This window comes from Emys orbicularis, chromosome 20 (assembly GCF_028017835.1).
Source record: "Emys orbicularis isolate rEmyOrb1 chromosome 20, rEmyOrb1.hap1, whole genome shotgun sequence".
NCBI classification, from domain to species: Eukaryota; Metazoa; Chordata; order Testudines; family Emydidae; genus Emys; species Emys orbicularis.
Genome location: NC_088702.1, coordinates 17,607,972 through 17,624,803, shown reverse-complemented (window position 1 = coordinate 17,624,803; position 16,832 = coordinate 17,607,972). Strand labels below are relative to the sequence as shown.

The 16,832-nt window shown below is 62.8% G+C and overlaps 1 protein-coding gene across 1 annotated transcript in view; it reads right to left on the bottom strand.

Moving 5' to 3' along the window:
• Positions 1-4,486: 4,486 nt before the first annotated feature.
• Positions 4,487-16,832, bottom strand: part of LOC135892363 (dual specificity tyrosine-phosphorylation-regulated kinase 1B-like) — a 37,263-nt gene continuing 24,917 nt past the window's right edge. Inside the window, exons 2-11 of the mRNA XM_065420091.1 lie at positions 13,169-13,317; positions 12,687-12,806; positions 12,231-12,419; positions 11,512-11,659; positions 10,526-10,812; positions 9,742-9,888; positions 8,641-8,781; positions 7,540-7,843; positions 5,394-5,500; positions 4,487-4,906 (exon numbers count right to left, since the gene is read on the bottom strand). Of these exons, the coding sequence (XP_065276163.1) occupies positions 4,487-4,906; positions 5,394-5,500; positions 7,540-7,843; positions 8,641-8,781; positions 9,742-9,888; positions 10,526-10,812; positions 11,512-11,659; positions 12,231-12,419; positions 12,687-12,806; positions 13,169-13,317 (2,012 nt within the window). The remainder of the gene's footprint in view (positions 4,907-5,393; positions 5,501-7,539; positions 7,844-8,640; positions 8,782-9,741; positions 9,889-10,525; positions 10,813-11,511; positions 11,660-12,230; positions 12,420-12,686; positions 12,807-13,168; positions 13,318-16,832) is intronic.

Below are 16,832 nucleotides of genomic sequence, written 5' to 3'. Positions count from 1 at the left end.
CTGGGCCGGTGGGGGCCAGCAGCCTGCACTGTAGCCTGGAGGAGCTGCTGGCCCAACGGGAGTTGGGGGGGCGCCGGGAGGCCAAGCCACGGGGCAGCCCCTGCCAGTGCCCCCCTCCTGCCCCCCTGGGCCCAGAGGGCAGCGACGGGGACACCTCTGACAGCGGGGCCGAGTCGCCCATCTGCATGGAGCCCCCACGGGCGCCCGTCCTCTGCCAGCATGTCGCCGGCACTGCCACCGCGCAGGTGAGGGGCTGGGGACTGGGATTAGGAGTGCTGGGGGGGTCAAAGGGGTTCCAGGGATTGGGATCCCTGGGTTCAAAGGGAGCACTGGGCTTGGTGGGCACTGGCTTTAAAGGGGTCTCTGGTCTGTGCCTAGTCAGGGGGGTTAGGGTCGGGGGTCTCTGCTCCATGCCTGGTCAGGGAGCTTGGGTTGTGAGTCTCTGGTCTGCCCGGTCAGGGGGGCTGGGATCAGGGGTCACTGGTTTGTGCCCAGTCGGGGGGGGTTGGGGTCAGGGGACTCTGGTCTGTGACCAGTCGGGGGAGGCTGAAGTTGGGAGTCTCTGATCTGTGCCTGGTTGGGGGGCTGGGGTCAGGAGTCTCTGATCTGTGCCCAGTTGGGGGGGGGGGCTGGATTAGGGGGTCTCTGTGCCTGGTTCTCATCTCTGCCCTCTGCCCCCAGCTGTGGTGGGTCACCCCCCGTGAGAGTGACTGGGTGTCTCTCTACGAGCTGCGTCTGCAGGAGCCCAGCGGGACCCGCAGCCAGTGGTTCTGTGCCCAGGCGCCCGAGCGGCTGCAGAACCTGAGCCCTGGGACCCAGTACCAGATCCGCGTGCGGGCTCTCAACGCGGCGGGGCCTGGGCCCTGGAGCCCCCCCTACACAGTGAGTGAGGGTGGGGCGCATGGGGGAGCTGGGTGTGCAGGGAGGGAGGAGGTGGAGTGCATTGGGCCTGGGTGCACTGGAGGAGCTGGGTGTCTGGGGGGGCTGGGTGCACTGGGGGAACTGGGTGCAATGAGATGGGGAGGTTGGGTGTCCTGAGGGAAGCTGGGTGCCCAGGCTCAGCCCCTCAGGGTGCCCCCCCCAACCCATCTCCTCTCCATTGCAGTTTGCCACGGTGCCTCGTGCAAAGGAAGCCGTCCCCGTCATGGTCACCGTGCGGCGGCGGCTGGATCCCCGCAGGAAAACGCTCTATTTACCCGGCCCCTAGGGGGTGCCGCGGGGTGGGAGGATGCCATGGAAATAAAGTGGGGGCATCCATCTGACTCGTGCATTCCCTCCTTGCAAGCCAAGACCTCCCCAACCCCCCTAGTGCCCAAGCCCATGGGGCCCATCCCCAGCCCAGGGGTCGCCTGCTGTCATACTTGGGCTGTCCCAGGAGACCCAGCCATGGGGTAGCCCCAATCCCTCCCCATCTCTGCTGGGGCCTCCACACCAGCCGCAGGCAACTAGAGCATCCCCTATGGGGGGCACCTCCCTCGGGGCTGCAGGGAGAGGAGCCCAGGCAAACCCCAACCAGGATCAGAGCCCAAGGGGTGAGAATCTGCCTGAAGACGTCTAGTTCAGGTGCATCACACTCCCATTCTCCACTCTGGGCTGGGCACTTTAGCTGGACTACATCTCCCATGATGCACCAGTCTCCCCTCTGGCTCTGCCCCCGGAGTTAACACCCCTCTTGTGGAGAGGATAGAGTGCATCATGGTCAATAGACTGTTTACAGGAAATACTTCCCCTAGGAGGAAAATGGGGGCACGAGCCATTCGAACTACAACTCCCATGATGCACCACTCTCCTCTCTGGCTCAGCCCCAGTGCCTCATGGGAGTTGTAGTTCAGCTGCCTCACATTCCCCATGAGCTGGGCTTTGTTGCAGCACTATATTTTCCATGATGCACCCCTCTTGCTCAGCCACGACACTGCATCTTGGGAGTTGTAGTTTCCTCTCTCAAAAGAACACAGTGTATCATTGGAGAAATACTACCAATGGGGAGTGCATTCCACACAAGAATGGGGACATGAGCCATCCAACCTATATCCCCCATGATGCACCACTCCCCTGTGGCTCAGCCCGAGTGCATCACGGGAATTGTAGTTCAGGTGCCTCTCAGTCTGACCCCTCCCCCCATTCTCCATGAGCTGGATTACATTTCCCATGAAGCATCCCTCTCACTCAGCCACCACAGTGCATCTTGGGAGTTGTAGTCTGATATACTATCAATGTAGAGTATATTCCATAGGAGAAAGGGGGCATGAGCCAGCCAAACTACATCTCCCACAATGCATTCACCAAGAGGTGAGGCTGCAGTGCATCATGGAAGATGTGGTCCAGCCCAAAAAGAATAGAATTGAACTACTGCTCCCATGACGCAGCACAGTAGCAGCACTTCACCAAACCAGCCCAGATCTCCACCGGTGACGCAAGCCCTGTTCTCCTGCCAGACACAGCTTGGCTGGCCAATCTCAGAGCAGCCCCAAGGGCTGGCCCCCAGCTCTTCTAGCAACATGGGACCCATGGCTCCAGAAGTCAGACACCTCATCCAGCCCCCTGGGCCGGCTGGAGCGGGGACCTGAACTCGCCCAGCTCCGGGACGGTCGGACCAGAAGGACCTACCTGCTCTGGGGCTTGGTGGCTACTCTCCATGAGCATTGCAGGAGACACACAGAGCAGGCCCCTGGCAACGTGCACACGTGTCCAGCTGCCACGTGGGGGGCAGCTTTGGATCCACCAGTTGCCATGAATCACCTCCAGTCTCCAGTGCAGGCCGGCGTCCCCTGCCCCACGGTGTGGACCCCAGCAGGGAGGCCTCTCCGTGGGTGACGGCAGACACCGGCAGGACACTGTGCCCCCCAAGGGACAAGACTCCCCTTGGGGGGGAATCAATCCCCCCTGAGAGCAGGCTCCAAGCGCTAGGGCTGCCCCAGCTCGTTGGCAGGTCCAGACAGGTGGTGCCCAGTCCTGGCATCAGCGTCTCCAAGCCATCAGCTGCCAACGGGGGGGGGGAGGGGAGGAGGGAGCTGCCAAGGGCATCCCTGTCACAGTGAGGCAGTTTTACATTTGGCTGCTTCTGTCCCACAGCGATGTCTCCAAACTACCCCACGATCTTGCCCATTCCCCTGCCAGACTCGTTAGCATTAGGGCCCCGTCATGCCAGGCGCTGCGCAGACACACACCAAGAGACAGGCCGTGTCTCAGCTGAGATCAGGGCCCCCTTGGGCCAGTCCCTGCCCCAAGGAGCTCACAGTCTAACCAGCCAAGGCAGATATATGGAGGCTCACCCTCTCCCCCCGCCCCACCCCAGTGATTCAGTGCCCAGAGCTGGCAGCAGCAGGCAGGTCTCCAGGCTGCCCAAGGGCGGAAGACGCCAGCAGAGGGACCGGGAGCCGGTGGAGCTGCTGTCACTATTTTATTCACCACCCCCTCCAAAGCAGAGACCCCGGGTCCAGCGGCGAGCGCAGGGGCCGTGCCGGGAGGGCCCGACGGGGCAGCCCCTCCGGCCTCTCCAGGGGAAGCCGCGCACCGTCTTTGGTACAATAAATTAAAGACAAACAGTACAGCACGAGCCACGGAGAGGGGGCAGCCAGCGGGCATGGCGCCACCACGGCCACGCTGGGGCCACACGGCCGGCCCGGCTCGCTGCCACGCCAGTGCCGGGGTGTCGGACCACGGGGCACAGGGCTCATCCCCGGGGGGCAGGGCGAGAGGGGAGGAGGCTCACACCACCCTGGAGGGGGAGGAGGGTGGGGCAGGGCAAGAGGGGCATGGGGCTCTCCCAGCAGGACATGGGAGGGGGGGGGGGATCAGGGCGCTCCTTCTCCATGGTGGGAGGGGCCGGGGTCTATAAATATTGGCTAGGGCCCTGCTGCCCGGGGCAGGGGGCGGTTTTAGCAGCAATTCCAGTTGGACAGTGGGGCGGGCAGCCTGGCCGTCAGTCCGTGAAGTGCAGAGGGTCCCTCTGTCCAGCCGGCGGCCCCCCAGCGCCCACCCGGCCCAGGGAGCCAGTGTTAACGAGGAACCATTTACAGTAGGAACCACACGGACACGAGGGAGGGGCAGTGCCAGCTCCGGACCGTGGGGAGTCTGGGGGGCAAGGGCAGTGCCAGCTCCAGGCAACCACAGGGGGCACTGGCTCTGCGGGCTAAGCAGTGGGACAGCAGGGGTGGCACTGGCTTGGGGGGGCAGAGGGCTGTGGGCATGGGGCTGGCTCTATGGGAGAGCAAGGGCCACGGTGGCTTGGAGGTGGGCGGGTCAGGGACCGTGGGCGGTGCTGGCTCCGGGGCAGGGTAGGGTGCCATGAGTGTTGCCACCCCCTGGGGGTTGTGGTGGGCAGGGCCAGCTCCCAGAGGCAGGGGGGCCGCGGGCAGCGCCGGCTCCCGGGATGGAGGTGGGGGTGGCGGGCGGCGCCAGCTTGCGGGGCTGTGAAGATCCGTGGGCACCGTGCCCGCCCCCCGCCGGGCGGCGCATCCTAAGAGCGTTATGGCTTGAGGAGTCATCAAGAGCTGGCTGCCGTGCTCTGCGGGACGCACACGCCCAGCATGGGCGCCGAGTCCTCGGGCTCCGCCCGGCTGCGCAGGTGGGGGGGGTAGGCCAGCGGCAGCCCCCCCTCACCCGCCCGCCCCCCCACCGCCGCTCTAGTCCGGAAGGCCGACGAGCCGAAAGGGGCGCAGTCCAGGTGCCGGGGGCCCGGGCCCAGCTCCATGCACTCGGGGCCGTGGGGTGAGACGGGCGGGCGGTGGTAGTGGGTGCGCCCGGCCGGCTGGAAGAGCGGGTGCGGGCCCGCCCCATGGAAGTGCGGTGCCGCTGGCTGGCTGGGCGTGGGCTTGTGAGGTAAGATCGGCGGGTAGCCGTCGCTGGGCGGCGCCGGGACATCCCCCCCGGCCCAGAGGCGCGGCTGCTGCTGCTGGGGAGGAGCCTGCGGAAAGAGAGAGAGACGCCAGCGGTGAGGGGAGTAGGGCTGGGACGGGCTAAAGGGGCAGGGAGGGGATAAGCTGGGGGTGTCAGCAATGTTGGGGGCTCTGCAACTCATAGTCAGTGTGGGCAGTGGGGAGCAAGGGGGCCGTACCTGGGGTACCTGTGGTGGTGGGGATGGAGAGGGTAGGGGACAGCGGGGTCATGCCTGTGGCTCTGCATCTTGCCGTCTGTGTGGGCGGCATGGGGGGGGGGCCATACCTGGGGGCTCTGCATCTCGCAGTCGGTGTGGGCAGCGGGGGGCCAAGGGGGCCGTAGCTGGGGGCTCTGCATCTCACAGTTGGCGTGGGCGGCAGGGGGGGCTAGGGGGCCGTACCTGGGGGCTCTGCATCTCGCAGTCGGTGTGGACAGCAGGGGGGGTTAGGGGGCCGTATCTGGGGGCTCTGCATCTCGCTATTGGCGTGGGCGGCAGGGGGGGCTAGGGGCCGTACCTGGGGGCTCTGCATCTCGCAGTCGGTGTGGGCGGCGACCGTGCTGGCGTAGTAGCGGTTGCTGTAGCGGTAGTTGCGGTTGTCATTGGAAGAGCCACTGGAGCCGCCTGTGGGGGGAGAAAGAGGCTGTCAGTGCTGGGGCAGGGGCTGAAGGATCTGGAGGCCGTACCAGAGCATGAGATGAAGCTGGCAATGCTGGTGGGTCAGGAGCTGTACCAGGGCTGGGGCAGGGAGTCTGGGCCATACCCAAGCTGGGGATGGAACTTGTGGTTGTGACACTCTACACCCCAGGGGTGATCCCTGTGACCCCCATATTCAACATTTGTTTATAATTGTGATATTGCATATAAAGCATGTCTTGTAAGGCATGATGGGAAGGGTTCTGATTTGCTGAAACCCACTGTTCTATCATGAATGCATATGAAGTTTTGAGAATTGTGTTGTATGATTGTCACTAAAATTGGCTGTGGGTTTGGGAAGCACCCAGATACTAGCTCCCCAGAGACACTAACCAGGGCGATAACCAACGCCGGGCGGGTGTCAAACAACCCATCAGCAGCCATTGTCCAGCGAGGGAGCTACAACGCAATGGCTCACCTACACAAGGCCACACCAGGGGAATTGCTCAACCTGGCCTGGTGACTCAGCAATAACCCCCAGACATGCCTGGACTTGTGTTCTCCAAGCACATGGGACTGAGGGTATAAAACAGACACAGGGCCCCATGCTGGGCCTTTCTCCTGCCCCCACCTACACTGCAAGCAACAAGGACACTGAGAAGACTGAAGACTCCAACAGAGGAGACTGGCCCAAGTTTCAAGGGTGAAACCTGTGTAGTATGAACTGTAACATCCAGTGGGTTGAGAAAACTGCTTGATCTAAATACTGCCTAGTGTCTTACAGGTTAAAGATTCGATTGTGTGCTAATTTTGTTCTCTTTGGTAACGAACTCTGACTTTTTGCTTATCACTTATAATCATTTAAAATCTATCTTTTGTAGTCAATAAACATGTTTTACTGTTTATCTTTACCAGTGAGTTTGCCTGAAGTGTTTGGTGAATCTGCTCAGGTGTACAAAGGCTGTTGTGTATCCACTTTCCACTGTGGAAGTGGTGAACCAATTAATAAATTTGCACTGCTCATCTTGAGCAGTGCAGGATAGTATATTCTGGGGTACAAGGCTGGGAGCTGGGGGGATTTGGCTGGTGCCTTTCTCTGTGTGATTTATGAGCGGCTCTGGGACCATTCATGCAATCTAGCTGGGTGTGGGGCTCCACATGTGGTTGTGCTGAGTGATCACAGCACCTGGAGGGGTTTGCTGCTGGTCACTAGCAAGGCATTGTGAGAGACAGCTCAGGCTGGGGAGTTAAGGGGGCACAGCAGTCCCACAGTCCAGGCTGCACCCCAGAGATCCTGTCACACTGGCAGTGGGGGATCACGGGCAGGACACGGGGGGCTGCACACAAGCTGGAGACAGAGCTGCTGGTACTGGTGCCATGGGATTGGGGGCCCGAGGTAGAGGATTGGGGGCTGGGCACTGGGGGCCCTATCCAAGCTGGAGACGGAGCTGGTGGTACTGGTGCTGGGGAATTGGGGGCCGGGACAGGGGATCGGGGCCGTACCCGAGCCGGAGACGGAGCTGGTGGCGCTGGGGAACCGGGGGCCGGGACAGGGGATCGGGGCCGTACCTGAGACGGAGCTGGTGGCGCTGGGGAATTGGGGGCCGGGACAGGGGATCGGGGCCGTACCCGAGCTGGAGACGGAGCTGGTGGCACTGGGGAATTGGGGGCCGGGACAGGGGATCGGAGCCGTACCCGAGCCGGAGACGGAGCTGGTGGCGCTGGGGAACCGGGGGCCGGGACAGGGGATCGGGGCCGTACCTGAGACGGAGCTGGTGGCGCTGGGGAATTGGGGGCCGGGACAGGGGATCGGGGCCGTACCCGAGCTGGAGACGGAGCTGGTGGCACTGGGGAATTGGGGGCCGGGACAGGGGATCGGAGCCGTACCCGAGCCGGAGACGGAGCTGGTGGTGCTGGAGAACCGGGGGCCGGGACAGGGGATCGGGGGCCGTACCCGAGCTGGAGACGGAGCTGGTGGTGCTGGTACTGGGGAATTGGGGGCCGGGACAGGGGATCGGGGGCCGTACCCGAGCTGGAGACGGAGCTGGTGGTACTGGTGCTGTGGCTGTGCTCCATGGCCGGGCTGGTGGAGTTGCTGTTGCTGGTGTTGGTGCCCTCATCGCTGGTCTTCTTGAAGAAGTTGTGCTGCAGGGCGTAGAAGGGCGTGATGCGGCTGCGCGGCTCGTAGTCCAGCATGCGCAGCACCAGGTCCTTGAACTTCAGGTAGTCCGAGGGTGAGTGGCCCTGCTCGCCCGCCCGGCGCCCCCCGGGTCCGCCGCTCTCCACCCCCAACACCTCGTGCAGCCGCCGTGTGCCCGGCACCTTGTATTCCTGCAAGGGAAACATGTTTAGCAAGGGGTCCCGGCTGGGATCCTGGTGGGGGAAGAGAGGCAGGGGTCCTGCAGGGCATGGGAGAGGAAGGAGGAGAGGAGAGATGCAGGAGTCCAGCCAGGGTGGAGCTGTAGGTATCTCGGCAGGTGGCGGGGGGATCCCAGCAGGGTGGGGAAGAGTACAGGAAATACGGGGTCGGGGAGGCGGGGGGACAGACACCAGGGCAGGGATGGGAGGGGCATGCGGGAATCCCGGCAGGGCGGTGGGGAGCACAGAAGACATGGGGGAGAGGGGGGGTGGAATGACACGGGGATCCCAGCAGGGCAGAGAGGGGTTGTGGGGATCCCAGCAGAGCAGGGATGGGGTGGGTGGCGTAGCATGCAGGAGACGCAGGTTGGGGATGTGGGATGAGACGCAGGGATCCTGGTGGGGGGGACCCCAGCAGGGTGGGGATGGAGTGGGGCGTGGGAGAGGCAGTGAGGGGCAGCAGTGGGGCCATGGGAATCTCAGCAGTCGGGGGGCAATGTGGGGGAAATGCAGATGGAGGACAATGCACAGGTAGCTGGTGCCCCAGGGGAGCGGGGTTCCTGGTGGCGGGGGCTAGGGAGCAGTGCAGGATATAGGGTGGCTCACGGGGGCAGGGGTAGCATGGAGGCACGGTGATCCCAGCAGCATGGGGGAGGGCTTGGCATCAGGGCCAGCATGGCGGGAAGAGGTGCATGGGGAGAACAGAGATCCTGCGGGGGCGGGAGGGGAGTTCAGGACCATGGGGTGAGGACCCCAGGGCCCCTCATTACCTTTTTGACCTCCTTGTTCTTCTTGAGGGCCCAGCCCCCCTCGGGCAGCTTGTCAAAGTATTTCCGGGCCTTCGGCGCCTGCTCCAGCATGTGTGGGGGCGGCAGCCCCAGCACCTCCACAATCCTGTTCATCTGGTCTGCCTGCAGGGAGGAAGGGACGTGTCATGGGACGCCCGTGCCAGCCTTGCCCCCACCCAGCCCCGCTCCCTCCTGTTATGAGGGCAGCCGCGCCCAGCCTCTCACCCCAGGAAGGGGTGACATCCTGATTGCCACCAGCTGGGAATTTTCCGCCCAGAGGATTTCTCTGTGGAAACGTGGTTCCTTCAAAAACTGAAAATTTCCCTGGGGGCAAAAGTTTGCATTTTGCCAAAACTTTTCCCATTTCCGGGGGGGGGGGGGGGGGGGGGAGGACGGCGTAGCAGGGGAGCCAAGCAGGATGCACTGGGGCTGGTTCCACCCCACTCTAAATAGTTCAGTTTGCTGAAATGAACCAAACACGCTTCGTTTGAGTTTCAGAGCGGTAGCCATGTTAGTCTGTATCAGCAAAAAGTACTTGTGGGTTTTAGCCCACAAAAGCTTATGCCCAAATAAATGTGTTAGTCTCTAAGGTGCCACAAGTACTCCTGTTCTTTTTGTTTTGAGCGTTCATCATTAAACTGCCCCTCCACAGGTGCCTCATGGGAGATGATGTTCATGTGCTTGGGCTCCCATCCTCCCCTCTGAGAGGAGCTCCTTGGATGGACTACATCTCCCATGATGAACTATGGCACTCCCCCCTCCAAACAAGCAACAAGGTGCCTCATGAGAGATATAGTTTATATGGCTTGTGCTCCCATTTCCCCCTCTTTGAGCTGAGCTCCCTGGCTGGACTACATGTTCCATGATGCTCTGCTCTGATGAAGTGATGGGGTGCATCCTGGGAGATGTAGTCCAGTCAGGGAGCTTGGCCCAAGGCCCCCAAACAAAAGCTCCCATGATGCACCATGGTCCTCCCCTCACCGCCGATAGGGCGGTTTCCCCTCCCACCTAGAGAAGGGTTGTGGCCCTCGGTCTCTGCCCATTGGCACAGCCCCAGTGGCAATTCCCCCTCCCATCCCTCACCTCGTTGGAGCCGCTGAAGAGAGGCTCCCCCGTGTGCATCTCCACCAGGATGCAGCCCAGAGACCACATGTCGATGGCCAGGTCGTAGGGCATGCCCAACAGCACCTCCGGCGAGCGGTAGAAGCGGCTCTGGATGTACTGGTAAATCTGTGGAGATGAGGGGCAGCGTGATGAGCCCCTGATGTGCTTTGCTGGGAAATGCATCCCAGAGCAGGGATAGAACCCAGTCCTGGTTCCCAGCCCCTCTCTGCTCTAACTAGTCCCCATGCTCCTCCCAGAGCTGAGGGAGAACCCATGTCCTGACTCCCAGCCTCCCCTGCTGTAACCACTAAAGCAGGGCAGTGCGGATCTGGCAGTGGGGATGAGGTAGGGGTGGGGCAGTCTGTCCCCCCAGAGTGGGGCTAGGGGACGGGTGAGGCAGGGCTAAGCACACTCCCTGCTGGCAGAAGCTGCCGAAGTCAACGATCTTGAGGGTGCTGCACTTGGGGTTGCAGGGCAGGGGTCACGGGCAGGGCTGGGGCCATGGCACAGGGGGTGGGGCTATGGCACAGGGGCCGCAGCTTGGGGGCGGGGCCGTGGTTTGGGGGCGAGGCCGGTGCTCTCACCCGCTGGCCCAGCTGGCAGGAGCTGCCGAAGTCGACGATTTTGATGGCGCTGCGCTTGGGGTTGCAGAGAGGGGACGGGGCCATGACACCGGAGGGAGGGGCCTATGGCTCAGGGGGCGGGGCTGGGGCATGGCTCAGGGGGCGGAGCCGCAGCTCGGGGATGGGGCCGGCGCACTCACCCGCTGGCCCAGCTGGCAGGAGCTGCCGAAGTCGACGATCTTGATGGCGCTGCGCTTGGGGTTGCAGAGCAGGATGTTCTCGGGCTTGAGGTCGCAGTGGATGATGCTGAGCTCGGGGGTGGCCAGGAAGAGCAGCGCCGTGCACAGCTGCTGGGCGAACTTGCGGGTGAGGTTGAGCGAGACGCCGCGGAAGTTGGTGTTGCGCAGCAGGTCGTACAGGTTGTAGGAGAGCAGCTCGAACACCAGGCACAGGTGGCTCCGGAACATGAAGTGGCGCTTCAGGTGCACTGGGGGAGGGGGAGGGAGTGTGAGGGACAGCCAGGGGGGCACTTCCCCTCCACCGTGACCCCCGACCTTACGGACGTGCTGAGCTCCCCCCACACGGCACAACGAGAAGAGGAGCAGTCCTCAGTATAACCTCCCCAGCTCCCCCCACATCTGCCCCGGCCCTCCGACATCCCCCCACTCCTCAATCAACATCCCAGCCCCCCGATATAGGTCCCCCTGCTCCCCAACATCCCCCCCACTCCCCAACAGATGCCCTAGCCCACAGGTACATGATGGCCCCCTGATGTTCCCCCCACTCCCGGACATATGTCCCAGCCCTCCAAAATCCCCCCATTCCCCAACATATGCCCCTCCCCCCAACAACCTCCCACTCCCCAACAAACTTCAGCTCCCCACGTATGCCCCCGCTCCGACAACCCCCCCCCACTCCCTAACATATGCCCCAAGTCTCCCCACATACACCTGAGCCCCGGACATTCTCCCCACTCTGATATACGCCCCCACTCCCCAATGTAGGCCCCAGCCCCCTGACATACCTCCCACTCCCTGACATATGCCCCACCCCTCCAACATACACCCGGGCCCCTGGTACATGCCAGCCCCCAGATACCTCCCCTCTCCCCAACATATGACCTGGCCCCCCAACATCCCAGCCCTCACCATTGTTCCCCCAGCCCCCCAACTTCCTCCCCACTCACCGATGTAGTATTTCATCTCTGTATCATGCTGGTTCATGAGCTCCAGCAGCCGCAGCTCGATCTGGGCCTGGTTCAGAAATGCCTTCTTGTTCTTGATGATCTTAATGGCCACCCACTCCTGGTCGTGGTGGTCGTACGCCTTCACCACCTGGGGGGGGACAGAGCGCTGTCGGGGGGACGGCCTGACTCAGAGTGGGGAAGGGGGAGGGGCCAGACCAGTGCTGGGGGTGGATGTGACAGATGCAGGTAGCTCTCAGCTGTGTGAAGGAGGCCTTGACGACCAATGAGTTGATTTCATAGCAGGGAATTAGGAAGGGGGGGGAAGAGGGTACGGCAGGGGTTGGGGGGGATTAGGGGTACAGCGGAGATTCAGGGGGGTCAGGGGCTGAGCTGGCTGAAAGAGCCCTTGCCGATGAGCGAGTCGATCTCGTAGCGGGCGGTTAGGGACATGGGGGCAGTGTGGGGATACGGCAGGGTTTGGGGGGCTGACCTGGCCAAAGGAGCCCTTGCTGATGAGCAAGTCGATCTCGTAGCGGGGGGGCGGGGGAGGTTAGGGACGTAGGGGCAGTGTGGGGGTATGACAGGTTTTTGGGGGTACGGCGGGGTTTGGGGGGCTGACCTGGCCGAAGGAGCCCTTGCCGATGAGCAAGTCGATCTCATAGCGGGGGGTTAGGGACGTGGGGGCAGTGTGGGGGTACGGCAGGGTTTGGGGGGCTGACCTGGCCGAAGGAGCCCTTGCCGATGAGCGAGTCGATCTCGTAGCGCTCCAGCCAGCGCTCCCCGCTCTTGACGATGTAGTCGTAGTTGTCGTCGTCGTAGCCTTCGTTGTACACCTTGCGCTCCTTCTTGGTGCTCGAGTCCTCGGGGGGCACCTGCTGCGCCCGCCGCTTCTTCTTGGCATAGTACACCTGGGGTGGGGGAGCGGGGGCAGAGTCAGCACCGACCTTCTATCACAGGGGGAGCCGGCGTCCCAGGTCTGGGAGCCTGCCCACGCCAACCCCCAGGGAGCCAGCATCCCAAGCCAGGGGGCCCCCTCCCCTGCTTTGCCCATTCCCAGCGCTCCAGGCCGGCCCATAATCTGCGCAGCGTCACGGTGGTCTCGGGGGGGCAGTGCTGCCCCAAAGCGAGACCACCTGTTGGTGCCAACGCACTCCCCCGCACCCCTGTGAGCTCACCTCATTGATGTGCTTGTATGTTTTGATGAGGTCGACGGAGAGCTTGCGCAGCGGCGCCGTGGCCGAGTCACGGAAAGTCAGGGGGATTCGCCTCTGCAGGACGCTCAGGTCTGGCAGGATCTGCGGAGATTACGGACGGGCGGTCACGGCGAGGGACGGGTGCCCCCCGGGCACACCCCCTGCCCTCCCTCGTCTGCGTCTATTCCCTCCTGGCACGGTGCCCTCCCATGACGCTGGCCAGGCTGTGCCAGGGCAGCAGGGATCCTGCGTCCGGCCCTAAGCCCGTCTGCCGGACGTATCCCAACTGAGGCTGGGCTCCCTGGGAGGAGGGGGGGATCTCCAGCCCCTTCCAGGGCTCCTCGGCTGTTTGTCTGTCTCGTGGCAAGGGTCAGCCCGGGCCCTGTGCATCTAGAATCCCTGCTGCTGGAGCTGGCTCCTCCCCTCTAGGCACCCAGGCCAGAGGAGGCGGGGAGAGCCGGTACCTGCGGGTGATCAGCCATGGACTGGATGCTGGAGAAGGGGGCATGACCGTGCTGGCTCGACATGTTTGGCTCAGTGGGAAGGGAGACGCCCAGAGAGGCAGGCTGGCTGGCGGGCGGCAGCTGGCATCCTGCACTGCTGCTGCTGCCACCTGCGGGGCAGAGAGAGATGGAGACTGGATCAGTGCAAGTCCTTGGCCCGGCGGCCGTTCCTCGATCCCCAAGTGCCCGCCTGCCCTCCCCACTGGATCCCCACGCCTCTGCCCCTCCCGCTGCATGGTGCAGTCCCCAACTCGGTGCCCACTCTCCAATACAAAACCCAGCAGCCTTCCTCCCCATACCCAGCTGCCAACTTGGATGCCGCTCCGCGCCCCCCACCCGCTCAACTGACGGCCACACGCAAATTAGTTGCCAATCAGCTCGCTCACATGTGGTGCAAATGGCCACTGCAGAGCTGCGCCCCACCAGGATCCACTTAGCCTTAAGTAACAGCGCACCCTAGTTTGCGGGTGCAGGGACTGGGAGTTGCGGAGACCTAGTCCCAGCCGGGCTGGTGCTCACGGCCTGGGCCCAGGTGTCAACCAGAGCCGAGCGAACAACTGACAGGAGGGGTTCAGGGGCTGCAAAAACTGAAAAACAATCAAATGAATCTGGTTCCGTTCCGAGCCAAACTGAAGCTTTGTCGGGTTTTCTCGTCAAACGAAACAAATTTGCTTGGAAGGAAACGTTTTGGTCAACCCCAAACGACGGTCACCTGGACTTTGGGTTCATTTCGGGGCCTTTTCCCACCTTGGTTTTGTTTTTAAAATATGAGCTAAATCGCTCAACGGAACCAGAGTCAAAACCCTGAGGGCCAGTGGGGCCCCAGCGCTCTCCCACCCACCAGAATAATCAAGGCCCCTGGGCAGAGAGCAGGGCTGGGGCATGCTATCCTCGCGCCTGCTGAGGCACCCGCGGGCCAGGATCCTGCACGCCTGGACTGGGGCCCCACGACCCGCTGAGTGCTACGCGAGGAGCTGGCGCACCGGGATCGGGGCCCTGTGACCTGCCCAGGTGCCAGCTGAAGAGCTTATGCCCCGGGATCAGGGCCCTGGGACCCGCCTGGGCGCCAACCGAGGAGCTCGCGCACTGGAATCAGGGCCGTTTGACCCACCCGGTCACCAGCCGAGGGGCTCACATGCAGGGATCGGGGCCCTGCAATTCACCCAGGCACCAACCGAGGATCTCACGCCCGGGGATCATGTCCCTGTGACCAGTCCGGGCACCAGGCGAGGAGCTCACATGTGGGGATCAGGGCCCTGTGAACCACCCGGGCACCAGGCGAGGAGCTCATGCAGGCTGGGATTGGGGCCCTGCGTCCTGCGCTGCCCTGGCGCCAGCTGAGGAGCTTGTGCGCCAGGCCTGGGGAGGGGCCCTGCCACCCGTTCCAACACTTGGCTGAGCGCCACCGGAGAGCCAGCTGGGAGGCTGGGTGGGGTCCCAAGCAGCACAGCTGCTGGGGTTATTTTTAACCCCCAGGGAGCAAGGCAATCCTGGCAGCTGATTGGGGCGGTGAGGAGGAAGTAGAGCCAATTGCTATGGAAAGATGGAGCCCCCGGCTCTGGGATCCTCCCATACACAGCACAGGGGCAGGGTGCCAGGGCCCCCAGATCTGGGATCCCCCACACACAGCGCAGGGGCAGGGTGCCAGCGCCCCCGGCTCTGGGATGCCCCACACACAGCGCAGGGGCAGGGCGCCAGGGCGTGTCTGAGCCCCCGGCTCTGGGATCCTCCCATACACAGCACAGGGGCAGGGTGCCAGGGCCCCCGACTCTGGGATCCCCCCCACACAGCGCAGGGGCAGGGTGCCAGGGCGTGTCTGAGCCCCTGGCTCTGGGATCCGCCCCCCCACAGGACAGACAAGGCCAGTCCCAGCCCAACCCTGCTCCCCTAGGGGGGTGATGGGCTACCTATGATACTCCTACAACATCCGCTTCAAGTCCCTTCCTCCCTGCCAGCCTCTACACCCCAACATATGCCTTGAGGCCACCCTGTGGGTCAACAGAGACCTGGGACCCACCCCCAGCTCCCCCAGCGACCGCAGCTCCTCTCCCCATCTGACCAGCATCCCGAAAAAGCCATAGGAACATACAAGCAGCCAGAGTGGATCAGCTCCTAGGCCCATCTACTATTCCTGGGGAAATTCTGCGCCACTGCGCATGTGCAGAATTCATGTCCCCTGCAGATTTCTTTGCTTTCCTGCAGAAAACTGACTTTCTGACAGAGAAGCCCCAAGAGCGGCATGCAACCCTCCCCAGCAGTATGTTTTGGGTGCCCAAGGCAGCCGGCAGAGAGGTAAATCACTGTGGGGCAGGGGACGGGACTGGTGAAGACCCGGCTGCTGGCTCCTACCCTGTGCTGGGCTCAGCTCCTAGTTCCAGCTGGGCTTGGGAGGATGAGACTTCCTCTTCCCTTGCACAGCATCCAGGGCCAGGTCAGACCCACCCCCAGATTTCTCTCCAGGCTGCAGGAAGCTCTGCAAACTCCCCACCCATTGCTCCTCAGCTGCAGGGGGAGAGATCACTGTACGGGGAGCTGGTCCCCCATCTGCCCAACCCCCCATGCATCCAGATCCCCTCATACTCAGACCCTCCCGCCGAGCCTCACCCCCCCACACCCACCCACAATCCTGCTGCCGAGCCCCACTCCCCCTTCACCTGAACCATCCCGAAGAGCCACCCACACCTGGATCCCCACTCTACCGAGCCCCAGCGGGCTGCACCTGGATCCTCACCTCACTGAGCCCCACTCTCCCAGCATCTGGACCCCCCACTCACTGAATCCCCCACACCCAACCCCCCCTGCCAAGCTCTATCACACCCAGACCCTGCCCCTCTCAGCCCCAACCACCTTCACCTGGACACCCCCCCCCCCGCAGAGTTCCATTACCATTGCACTCAGAACCCCCCAACAAGCCCCTGTGCATCCAGAGCGCCTCTCGCACCCAGACTGCCCCACACAGAACCCTCTCAACCCACACCTGGATCCCGCCGGGCTGAGCCTGCCTGCCCACACCTGGTGAACCTGACATGGAGGGACACGGTCCTGGGGTGTTTCTGGGGCAGGCTTGGTCCTTGCGCTGTGTCAGGGTTGGGTGCAGCCACACCCCCTCTGGCCTTAAATTCTCCTCCACCAGCCAGATCCATAGCAGACCTAGAGCAATGCAGCCGCTTATTTCAGTGGGTTCAATGAAGAGCCCGTCCTATCGGCACTGAATTTTAAAATATTGTGCGCAGGATTGTTATTTGGTTGGCGCAGAATGCCCTTAGGAGTCGTCTATCCAGGTATCCCATCTTTGCTAGCACCAGATTGTTCAGAGGAAGGTGCAAACCCCCTGCAGCAGCAGATGGGGATAACCTGTGCCCATAATAGCTCTCACCCTGGTCTCAGAGAGCTCAGCTGAAGCTGCAAAGCAGCTGATTTCAGATCCCTGCCCCACTTTGGTACCATTATGTTCTCTCTGGCCATTCCTATTAGCCACAGAAATGCCAATCCCCTCTTTGTATCTTGTTGAGTTCTTGGACTTATCATAAGAACATAAGAACGGCCACACTGAGTCAGACCAAAGGTCCATCTAGCCCAGTATCCTGTCTTCCCACAGTGGCCAATGCCAGGTGCCCCAGAGGGA